The following is a 12019-nucleotide window of genomic DNA, read 5'->3' as shown; positions in this document are numbered from 1 at the left end:
CATCGGCTCGTTGAGGCGCCTATCAGTCCAGGCACCTGGCAGATCCAGAATTTCAGAGTCGGGACGATGCGGTGCCTGGACTGATTTTGGTGATGTCAGCAGAGAGTGGACTTCAGACTACTCTCTCCTGAAAACGGGTCACAGGAGTGCAGAATGAATTGGACTTCTCCTTTTAACTGTTATTTTGTGGAACACTGATTCAGGTTGTTTTCTACAAAAACAATTCAGAATTCAGTATTTTGGCAGCGCCCTTATTAAATTGTATGGCGCCGCTTTTTGGCCAACCATTTTCTGCATGCCTCATGTACCTGATCTCCAGAACACTGGCGCTGTGACATGCAGTCTAGTCAGCGGCCGTTAAGTGTAACAAAACCCCGCCTCCTCCTTGTCCGTGATAGAACACTGATTCAGTTTCCCAGCAGTGAGTCAGTGTTCCGCCTATCACGGGTGAGAAGGCAGGGCTTTGTTGAACTGAACGGCTGCAGACTAGACTGCATGTCACAGCGTTGGGAGATCAGGTGCATGAGGCTGCAGATGGACACTGTGTAAAAAAAAAAGTGCTGACAAACTTGGCTTATACTTGCGTGCGTGTGTGTGTGTGTGTGTGTGTATATATATATATATATATATATATATATATATATATATATATATATATATATGTATATGTATATGTATATGTGTGTGTGTGTGTGTATATTATGTGTATATATAATTATAATAATATGTTGACGGGATTGGAGAAATAAAGCAGGGCAAAAACGGAGACATAAATGGCGATTAAACAGTTATTTTTTTAGAAGAGGGGAGACTGTTTAGAACCTTTTGTTAGCTCTTTTTCCCCAATCGTCTTTCAGGACAGCCACCTTAGAGAGAGACACCGGCTCCTCCCCTCTGAGGAAACACCGCCTTCATTTTCATGATTTAAGCCTCCTCCTCCCTTCGTTCCTCAGTTATGGTGTTTCCTCCGGCGGGGAGACATCGCCAAGGAACCTGAAGGCTGAATTCGGTTGGTGAATCTGAAAGCTATCCGAGCGGAGCCCCGGCCTCGTTCGGCTATCCGACCATTTATCGGTCGGTCCGGGACAGTCCTATCAGCGGGGAGCTGAAGTGTTCGTACTGTCCATATACCCTAAACTTCGCTTGGGGAAGCAGGAAGTTTATGGGGTCGTCTGTTCGTTCACCCGTGGGTGTTTCAACGGAACAAACAGTCCAGTCGGCTGGGGAAGCTGAATACTCGACTGACCTTTACACGCACTCCAATCTTCGCTTGGGGAAAGCAGGAAGTCTTTGGAGAGGTTCATCCCTGCGTTTCGCCCAGTGGGGTACTGAACGAAGGCGTCCAGGGCCCCCCTGTGTATGCAGCCGGCTGGGAGCTGGAAGCCGGACCGGTAGGCGGGCGACGTCAGTTCCGGTGGGGGCGGACCCCTTCGTTCAATCCGCGTCTTCCGGTTCCGGACGCGGCACGTGAAGGGGAACCTAGCGTTCGGCTGGTGCAGCCTCTCTTTCTACAGTCTGCACAGGTAGCTGTTGGAGGCACGTTCGTACCACGCTTCCTCAACGGGAGAATGTCCGAAGCAGAGGCTTCAAGAACTCCTGGAGATAACAGCACCAGCCACTCAAAGGTAATAGCCCTGGAGAGGGGTTCCCTTACCTTATAACCAGTAGCTCCACTGGTGTGTTTTCCCCCTAGGTGGTCGGGGGGAAGGGCAGTGCATCTGGGATCCAGGTGGAGATTGATCCTAGGAGGGGGCACTCCCGGTGGTTCTCTTAAGTAGTGCTGGTGTTTCTTTTCTTTTCTTTTTAAAGTTTATGCTGCTCTCTCTCTTTTGCTTCAGGTATCTCAGAAAGACTTAAGCAGGTCCCCCCTTGGCTCTTGGAGGAAGTGTCCTTCATGTAGAGCCTCTTTGGGGAATTCCTGGTTCAAGGCACTTTGTAAGGAGTGTTTTAAAGGCCTGGATAGCTCAGTCCGTAGCTCTGTTTGGGTGCCATTAGAGAGCAGGCAGCAGAACAGGGTGCAGATCTGGCGGCTTCTGTAAAGGTTTCAATGCCCTCAGCTCCAGAGCACTCTTTTCACCAGCACAGCAGAGTGTTCCACCTAACCCAATGGTTGTTCCTCCCACAGGTTAGGGAGAATCCAGAGGGTTCCAGAGGGAAGTTGAGGAAGAAGTGGACAGTGCCGTCTCAGACTCCCAAAGGGAGACTGAGGGTGAGGACTTGGATGGGGAACCCAAAAGAACCTCACGGTATAAACTTCCCCTGGATGAGATGGAAAGGCTCTTGAGAGCTGTCCAAATCACTTAGGAGGCACTGTCACCCCACGATCAGATGTACTAGGGCCTAGGGGGAGCGGGTGTTCCCGGGTCATGACGTCTTGATTGATGCCATCAAGGATGGCAGGATCCCGAAGGAAAACTTTTCTTTTCTGGTGCATTAAAGCAAAGGTTTCCTTGGGCGGAAGAGGAGGCTCTCATCTGGAATAAAATCCCCCGGGTTAGATGCGGCCTTTTCTCAGATGTACAGGCATACTGACCTGTCCTTGGGGACATGGGGGCACTTTTAGACCCTATGGTTTGAAGATGCCTGGGTTTTACCATAAGGAAATCTCTAAGCCTACCATAGCAGCCACAGTGGTGGCTCGTAGTACAAAGTATTGGCTTATCCAGATGAAGCAATGACGGCAGAGGAGTCTTTTCTATCCTCCTTTTCCCGTGCTGCTTTAGGCATTGGCATACTCTGCGGATGCTTCGGCTTAATTCATTCAATGGTATGCAAGGTCCTCGGCTCTGACCAACTCAGCCTGGAGGGCCTTAAGGCTGTAGACATGGCAGAGGGACAGGGCGTCCAAATCGAAGCTCGGTGGAATCCCTCTTTAGAGGAGACCTGCTGTTTGGGCCAGGTCTTGAAGCAGTGCTATCGCATGGCTTATAAGAAAGAGGCCTTTCCCCTTAAGAAAAAAATAGGGGGAGCAGTTAAAAAGGGTCCTTCTTCCCCCAGTGGGAGATGATCACCTCCAATCAGTTTGTGTTGGGGATCATCAAAAGAGGTTACCGTGTGGAGTTTTCAGAGCTTCCCCCTTTGAGACTCCTTGTCACTGAGCTGACAAAAGGTGCCTTTCTTTCCTCTGCAGGAGTTAGAGGAATAGGAAGTGGTAATAAAGGTCCCAGCAGATTAAATAGGCAAGGCTTCTATTCTCTCATTTGGGGTTCGCAAGCCTGTGGAAAAGTTCAGGCTCATCCTGAGCCTGAATCGTCTGGGTGTCTTGGTCACCTACAGAAGTTTTTGGTTGGTTTTAATCACGGGGTGAGGGCACCTCTTCCACCAAAACTGTTTCAGGGCATCGATAGTAAAGGATGCATACCTGCATATTTCCAACGCAGAAAGCCACCAGCGTTTCCTCATGCTGGCAGGGATAACCTCGGTAGGGGTGCTACACCTTCAGTTTAAAGCACTCCCCTTTGGGCTATCCCCTTCTCCCTAGTATCTTCACCAAAGGGGGTCACCTTCCTGCGATGGTAGAGGTCCTGTCCTTCCTGCGTCTCAGGGTAGTCTCTGTGATCGTGTATCTTAACGATCTTCTCCTGTTTGTCCCTTCTCTGGCGCAGTTGAACGGGGATCCACAGCTTATAAGGGACCTATTAGGGAGCCTGGGTTGGCCTCTGAACCTACGGAAACTCATCTTAAACTTCTTCCCAAGGGGGTCACCTTCCTGAGTAAAGAGGGTCAGGTTGAGCTTACTGACATCCACGCTCCTAGCTGTTCAGTGGACGGGGTTACGTTACTGTCGTCTGCAAGCTATTCATCTTGAAGGTTTGGGGCCACAGTAGAGGGCCTTAGGACTCTTTGTTTTCGGTTCTAACTCAGGTAAAGAAGCCAGGAGCGGTGGCGTGTGACAATGCGCGCCGTCTCCCAAAGGCGCAGTCTGCGGTTGGATTGCGTATGTCTGAGTTCTAGTCCACCCTGTGTCAAATCACGAGGGTCTCTGTTGCTAGCTTTAGCACGGTAGCTCATGACTGATCACCGAATGGCAAAGGTCACAGCTGACAGTCCCGTGCTGGCAAGGTAGCAGTGAGTAACCGACTTAGAGCATTGAGATAATACTACATAGCCTGTATTTTAAAGTCCCTTTGGTGGGATAGGGGAGCATGTTTGTCACAAGGCCTAGAGTGGATTTGGCCAATATCCAAGAAGGAGGGAGTCAAAGAGACCCTCAAAATTGGAGGGAGTTGAGAGCAGTAGATCTGGTTCTCAGGACCCCGTAGAGAGTGCTCTGGGGACATTAGGTAGCAGTCATGGAGACAATCCCTTGGCAGTGGCTTACGTCAATAAAACGGGGGCTTCTGGAGCAGAGCCTTAAGGGCCTTAGCGAAAAGCCACCCTCAGATGGGCCAAATGTTAAATTCCTGTCCTTCCAGTGATCCGGTGGAAAGGAGAGCAAATTCAGGTATTAGATGCCTCAGCAGGAGAACGCGGGGAGAGAGCAACCAGGTTCTCAAACAGGACGTTTTCGAAATGATCACCCGGGGGAGGGGGATGCCCTCGATAGACTTCTTTTGCCCCAAGGGAAAACGCGAAAGAAGCCATCTCCTGTTCTATGAGCAGGGGAGATGGGATGTCGGAAGCAGACGCACTAAGCACAGACTTAGGATTTCTCTAGGTGCTATGCTTTCCCCCTTCCCGTCCTGATTCCCGTCTTGATTCCTGCAGAGTTGAGGAAGTTCTGGTGACTCTTTCTAATCGCACCTCATTGGCCCAGGAGGCCGTGGGTCTCCATTCTTAAGGGCCTGTCGGTGGAACTCCCCTGGGTTTTTTCCCAGTGTCCAATCTGCTGCCCCCAGGTGGAACCTTGCAGCTTGGCTACTGAGGAAGTTCCGAATGGCAAAGGGGTCTCAGACTGTTAGTAGCCACTCTTTTGAATGGCAGGTAAATGGAAGCTCGGACCATTTTTTTGAGGGTATAGAGGCGGTTCAATAGCTGGTGCTCAGAGAACTCCTTCAAGGAGCACAGCTCGGGGGCCGTTCTAGAGGTCCGGCAGTCAGGGGCAGATAAAAGGTTAGCCCCGAAACATTGGAGAGTCAGGTATCCGTTTCAAGCGTGTTTCTGAATAGACTTCTAATGTCAGACCTTGGGATAGTAAGGTTCTTCAGAGCCTTAAGTAGGTGAAGACCAAGCCTTTGGTCGCCCCCTTCCCAGTCGGGATCTTGCTTTAGTTTTACAGGTTCTCACAAGGGAACCTTTTGAGCCGTTAGAACCTTGCTCGTTAAGATTGATCACTCCCAAAACTGTATTTTTGGTGGCAATCACTACAGCAGGGAGAGTAAGTGACTCGAAGCCCTTTCTATTAGGGCACCTTTTTTACCTAAGGTAGCCTCTAGTTTCCATAAGAATACAGGAGATTGTGCTACCTACTTTCTGTTCGAATCCAGTAGGAGAACAGGAACACATGTTTCACAGATTAAGATGCTAAAAGATGTGTTCTTCATTATTTGGATTGCACAAGGTCAGTTCAAGAAATCTGATTCATTTTTTGTGTTGTTTTCTGGGGCTAGGAAGGGTTCCAAAGCCTCTAAACGTACGATAGCTAGATGGTTAAGTTAGCCATTGGACAGGCGTACGTGACAGGGAGGTTAGGTCCTCCAGTTGGGGTTAGAGCACACTCAGCCGGGGCAGTGGCAACTTCTCAGGCAGAGTGGGCTGGGGCATCTCCTGCACAGATCTGTAGTGCTGCAACGTAGTCCAGTGTTTCTACGGTTGTGAAACATTATAGACTGGATCTTCTGTCAGCCAAAGAACAAGCCTTTGGCCGTATAGTACTGCAGGCAGTGGTCCCACCCTAAGGTAATGTACTCGCTTATCCTCTCTAAGGTGGCTGTCCTGAAAGACGATTGGGGAAAAATGGAATTACGTACCGGTAATGTCCTTTTCCAGGAGTCTTTCAGGACAGCACCGGTTCCCACCCAAATTGTTTGCAGATCATCGGGAACTCATTACATGAGGCCGTCAGGTAAGACTTAAAAAGTTTATTTGTTTGACGTGTTCTTGTGTCTCCCCAGTTTGGCCGGAGGTACTCTGGAAGAACTGAGGAACGAAGGGAGGAGGAGGCTTAAATCATGAAAATGAAGGCGGTGTTTCCTCAGAGGGGAGGAGCCGGTGTCTCTCTCTAAGGTGGCTGTCCTGAAAGACTCCTGGAAAAGGACATTACCGGTACGTAATTCCATTTTTTTTTTTTTTTTTTTTTTTTTTTTTTTTTTTGGACATTTGAGGTTTAAAGCTTTTAAAACTGACCCTTTAGCTATAGTAAAGCTGACCAAGAAACTTGTATGTGTAAAAAACTGCAAGGCTCTCCTGCCATCCATGCATCACCATGAGAATCATTCCCCTTAGTCGGCTGGGAAACCGATAAATCTGGGAGTGTCATTCTCCAAAATTCCCCCTTCGCTTTATCTGGTTCCTCCTACTGAGCTCCACATCACTACCACAGGAGGTAGGGCCTTTTAAAGTTGAATAGGGGAAACCAGTAAGAGCTGCAAGGGGGATCCAAAAAGGCTTACACTCCCTGAAGTTTTGGGTTCCCAGCAGACTTTGGGCGGATGGTTTCTCATAAATAAATTGGCGTCCTGCAGCCCTGGTTGCAAAAGAGCTAAAATCCCTCTGAGACTTGCATACATCCTGCCAGTGACATACTTTCTGTCCTAGGATGACAACACTTGTACAGTACCTATGTGTGAGCAACATTGTCACCCAAGGTCAGGAAGTGTTCTAGAACTACAGAATAACAGTTCAGAGAGAACCTATGAAGGCCTGATAACATCTGAGATTTCAGTGCAGCATTATTCGCTCACTACAAGAAGGTACATATTCACTGGATTTCTGGCAGGGTATCTTAGAAATAAAATTCTGTGTGTGTTCTAAATAAAAAGTATTTATTTTTTCCAGAATTACTCAAAATACGGAATGGGTTATCATTTTATTTGTCAAATGTAGTGCATAAATCCAATAATGGAAGTAAAGAAATCAAACTGTCTGCACTACCAACAATGATTGCTGACAAGCAAGCCTGCAAATTTTGCTCACAGTTCCGAAATTGTGCCCTTTACAGCAGGTGACTTTTTTCAAAGCTTCTATTTTATAACATTTTCCTGATATCTGCAATTTCTGACTTTTTTTTGTTTTCCGTTTTCGCCAATTTAAAGAAACTGCACAACAAAGACAAAAAAGGGGAGTGTACCAGCCTTGCGCATTACCTAAGATACCATTTTATTGCATAAAACGCAACTGGATAGTGAATTTACTCACAAACCAAGCAGAGGGAAAATGGCAGATAGCATTGACAGAGGATATAACACTCAAAATGCATTAGCTTCTGCTATGTCATCTACGTCTGTCTCATGTTTAATTTCTTTTCATTCACCTTGGTTTCTGACTATATCCTCTTCTGTTTTATACAATAAATGGTATCTTCGGTAATGTTTGCTGTGTAATGGTTCTATTTATCTGCCATTAACCACACAGACTTTAGGGCTGAAGATAGTTTGGAATTTAAAGAAACCCTGTCGTCAAACCATCCCTTTCGTCAGTCTTCCCATAAAATTTTATGTGAATTTAAGGTATTTTATATTTGTTGTTAACTTGCAAAATATACAATTGTGTAGATATCCCAAAGCCCTGAGACTGCTGCTGGGTACTACTATCCTGGATGGTAAGTGATGGTTGGTGACTACCATCACTTAAATTGCATACTATACTATTTCCTTTCACTCCTCCCCTGGCTGCTGCTTAAAATTTTATATAGTGGGGGGAAGTATTTGGGCTAACGCATTTATTAGGCTCTCCCAGAAGAGAAGAGGGCTATGACTCTTCCTGACGTATTCAAATTTTGCATGCAAATTTAAAAATACTTTATTTTTTTGTTGTAACTTTACGTTCAGTTTTTTTTACGTTGGTGGCAGGGCCTCTGTAATAGGCAAACATGCTTATTTGATACATTTTGCTGTGTTAGTGAATCAGAAATTGCTCTATATCCTAAAGTAAGATAAACATTTTCGGCCACCCGTATTAAGTACTCTAAAGTATGCAGCCCATAGCAACTAGCCTACTTTTGTAAGCTGCCATTAGAAAATAATCTGGTTACTATAACCTAAATCTATACAGCACTGTGAAAAAGTCTTAGGCAGGTGTAAAAAGCGCTACCTGCTGAGTTCCTTCCAAAACTGCAAGTTTACAGAGAAGAATTGATGCTAAGGGTGGTCAAATCAAATTGATTTGATTTGGATTTCTCTTCTGTTCATTTACTTTCCAAATTGTTAATTGATTAAAATATACTAATAACTAATAAAAAAAAATTCTATTTTTTAAAGTATTCCTAATTTACAGCATTTTTTCTACACCTCCCCAAGACTTTTTGACAGTACAGTTTATATATTTTTTTCCCCCAAGGCCTTCTGAAAAATGAATGCAAGTTATATTTTATGCTGCTGTTATATTAGGTCTGTAGAACAGCCGAGTGGATCCTTCTACATACCCAGTGAAATGGTCCCTATTATTGAGAATCAGACTGAACATCTGAAAGACTCCCACTTGCAGTACTTCAACCTATGGTACCTCATGTGCTGTCTGGAAGGCCAGTCAAAGGATTCAAAAAATGGTCGCAAAAATATCTGGCTGCAGTCAGCAGCTGAGAGGTAACAAGGTTTCTAATTTTGTATATTATTGATAGGTCATTGGTATAGATTTGTCACATAGCTAGTTGTAATTTACTTGATTCATATTTATAGTTAGACAAGCATTTTATATCATTGCATGGATTATATATCTTGTTCTTCCTACCAATGTGATCACGTTAAATAGGATCAGTAGCCTTTTTAATGTTTTAGACCTGTAGTACCATACAAAAATCCTAGGGCCTTTACACAGGTCCTGATCTAGGCAGGAGAGACCAGCCTGGAATAGGAAGTCGCATCCTGTGGTGTTTTTTTTTTTTTTTTTTTTCTTAGGCATAACTTTTTTTTTTTTTCTCTACTGCAACAGTAACTATAATATCTTGGTTTTGTTTACATAGTGTATTAATGCATGTATAGATTTTTTAAAACTATTGTCTATGTCTGTTTGCTTTACCCATTCTTAATTTGTATGGATATTATTTCTTTTGTATTTAGAGAAGACAATGGGCAGTGTATCGGGGACCTCATTAGGACAGGAAGTGTGCAGCCCTTGTCTGAAGGACAGTACCTTCATACTTTCCATCGTCAGTCTGGTAACATTCCAGCTATCAATCTGGCAACAGGGGATAGAGTTGTAGTAAGCGGAGAAGATAAAAAATTCCTTGCACTCTCTAGTGGATTTATCCGAGATGTTAATGAGAATAATATTACCTGCATTTTGGACAGGTTTGTGTGATTTATTCAGTCCATACCTTTCTAAAGGCACATGAATAAGATAAGTAGCTCAACTAAAATGTTGCAAATCTTTCCTACAGGAGCCTAGCCAAGATTCCTCAAGGTACTGTATTTAGACTGGATCATGAGGAAGGAGGGGGTGGCCTGGATGCCCATCTAGGAAACTTATCAAAGCTTATGGAAAATTCTTCTGGAAGGTTTGTGGCTTTTCAGTCTTCATTAAACTACAATACTAAAGGGATGGATTTTTACAGGAATGGCATGGATTAGAAGCCCGTTTGAGGCTTTTTCCTGCAAACATGTCTGCGAGCAGGCTGTGGATCATTTAAAACTCTAAGAGCCCTTTTGATACTAATACGTTTTTGGTGTGCTTTGGGCATTTGAAAAATGCATGAAAAATGTATCCATTTAAATCCTATGGAACTCTCTACATTGAAGGTGCACCGTGTCTTTGAAAAGTTTTTTAAAAGCGCACTAAAAAAGACACCTTCCATTGTCGATCTGAATTTATCAAAAGCGCATCAGTATGAAAGAGCCCTTAAATTGGAGTTCCACTCCAATTTTTTTTTTTTAAAGTCAGCAGTTACAAATACTGTAGCTGCTGACTTTTAATAAGGACACTTACCTGTTTAGGGAGCCCACAATGACGGCCCCCTGAGCCCCCCATCTGCTCAGGTGCAGACGCTGGCATTTCAACTAAGGGAAACTGGCAGTGGAGCCTTCAGGCTTCACAGCCGGTTTCCTACTGCGCATGTGCTTTCTGAATGGGCCTCGGCTTAGACGGAAGTACACCTTTGTACTTCATGAAAGGTAAGAAAAAGAAAAATGTATGTCCTAAAACGAGGGGTGGTCTTTTAGTTTAAGTCCAAGTAGTAAAGTTGGGTGGAACTCTGCTTTAGCTACACAAACACGCATCAAAAGACCATCAGTGTGAAAGGACCCTTAACCTGCACTGACGATTTTTAATGGCCGCTGACTTTTATATTTTTTTTTACAGGTAAATAATGTCATGTAAATCATGCACATTAAAGTTGAACTAAAGGCAAAACATTTTCCCAAATTGTCTTCCAGGACAGCACACGAGAGAGTGTTAACGCCTCCAGCAGAAACGCTAACATATCAACAAATAACGCTTTTAATATGAAGTCCCTCTGCTCAACTGGTCAGTATTTGTGTTTCCTCTTTTGAACGGGAAACATTCTGCTGGAACTCTGGGTTTGGGGCGAAAAGCTCTTTGGGCTGCTCCCTCTATATCTTATCTTGGCTGCTTACCTCCATGGTTTTGAGTGTTAAAACAGAGGCCTTCTCTACTTGCTTTAATACCTTCTATAACTTCTTGACTGGTGAGGGTGCAGTCTTGTCTCCCCCCTCAGCTCTATGATCCCAGGGGTGCAGGACCTGCTCAGCATAATCTCCCCCCCCCCGGAGTTGCAGGTCTCTTGGGCCGGTCCCACTTTCAGCTGGACATATCTTTTAGTGACACCGGTGACATCTTCCACTTGTGAGTGCACTACATTTGTTTTATAAAGATTTAATTTATCTATTTACTGCACTATGGCTATTACTCTGTTTTCTCCTACCCTCTGGTTCCACATTTAGCAACTCTTTGCCTGGTGACGCATGGGTGTCACTTCAGGTAAGGACGGGGCCTGGGACTGGCATCAGGCCTTCTTTCCAGCCCATAGAATGCAAGGGGAGGGAGCAGGCTTCTGGCTGGACACTTTCAGTTCTGAGTCCATGACAGGGGCATGACCCCTGAGCGTTTAGGTAGCCCTTTTGTACTGCTTGCTTCTTGGCATTGGGTATCCAATGAGACTGTGACTATAGGCACCAGTGGCACCAGCTTCACTTATGTTGTCTACTTAACTATTTTGGGTGTGTTTGATTTGACCCCTCATGCATTTATGTATTTCTGTTGCTAGGGGTAATGTTAAACAGAACAGAGTTATTTCTGTTGTTTCTTTCTTTCTTTCTTTCTTTCTTTCTTTCAGTGAGCATACTTAATATAGTATATGCTAATTCCCCAGAGACAGGAGGAACGCAGTACTAGGACTTTTTTTTACTTTTCTTGAAAGAACCTTTAAGGACTGAGACTTAACTTTCTGGTAGACAAAGTGTCTGTGTCTTTGCATATTGGCATGTATCAGTCTTTAGGAGGGTAAAGGTCTTGTTTTTCCAGTCCACAATTTATGCTCACAGAATCAAAAAGTCTGTCCCCCCCACCCCCCAAGTAAGTCCCTCGGTGTGTCTGCCTCACAAGTGTTTGTCCCAGATACAGTGCCTTGCGATAGTATTCAGCCCCCTTGAACTTTTCAACCTTTTGCCACATTTCAGGCTTCAAACATAAAGATATAACATTTTTATTTTTTGTGAAGAATCACCAACAAGTGGGACACAATTGTGAAGTGGAACGAAATCTATTGGATTTTTGAAACTTTTTTAACTAATAAAAAAATGAAAAGTGGGGCATGCAAAATTATTCGGCCCCCTTGCGTTAATACTTTGTAGAGCCACCTTTTGCTGCGATTACAGCTGCAAGTCGCTTGGGGTATGTCTCTATCAGTTTTGCACATTGAGAGACTGAAATTCTTGCCCATCCTTCCTTGCAAAACAGCTCGAGCTCA

General features: G+C 44.7%; 1 protein-coding gene across 1 annotated transcript in view; it reads left to right on the top strand.

Moving 5' to 3' along the window:
* The window catches only part of DNA2 (DNA replication helicase/nuclease 2), a 55033-nt gene that overhangs the window by 28418 nt on the left and 14596 nt on the right, over positions 1-12019 (top strand). Inside the window, exons 8-11 of the mRNA XM_077454267.1 lie at positions 6937-7102; positions 8487-8681; positions 9156-9386; positions 9476-9592. Coding sequence (XP_077310393.1) covers positions 6937-7102; positions 8487-8681; positions 9156-9386; positions 9476-9592 — 709 coding nt within the window. The remainder of the gene's footprint in view (positions 1-6936; positions 7103-8486; positions 8682-9155; positions 9387-9475; positions 9593-12019) is intronic.

This window comes from Lithobates pipiens, unplaced genomic scaffold (genome assembly GCF_037356315.1).
Source record: "Lithobates pipiens isolate NorthernLeopardFrog02 unplaced genomic scaffold, aLitPip1_a1.2 Scaffold_25, whole genome shotgun sequence".
Classification (NCBI taxonomy): domain Eukaryota; kingdom Metazoa; phylum Chordata; class Amphibia; order Anura; family Ranidae; genus Lithobates; species Lithobates pipiens.
This window is presented reverse-complemented; position numbering and strand designations above follow the sequence as displayed.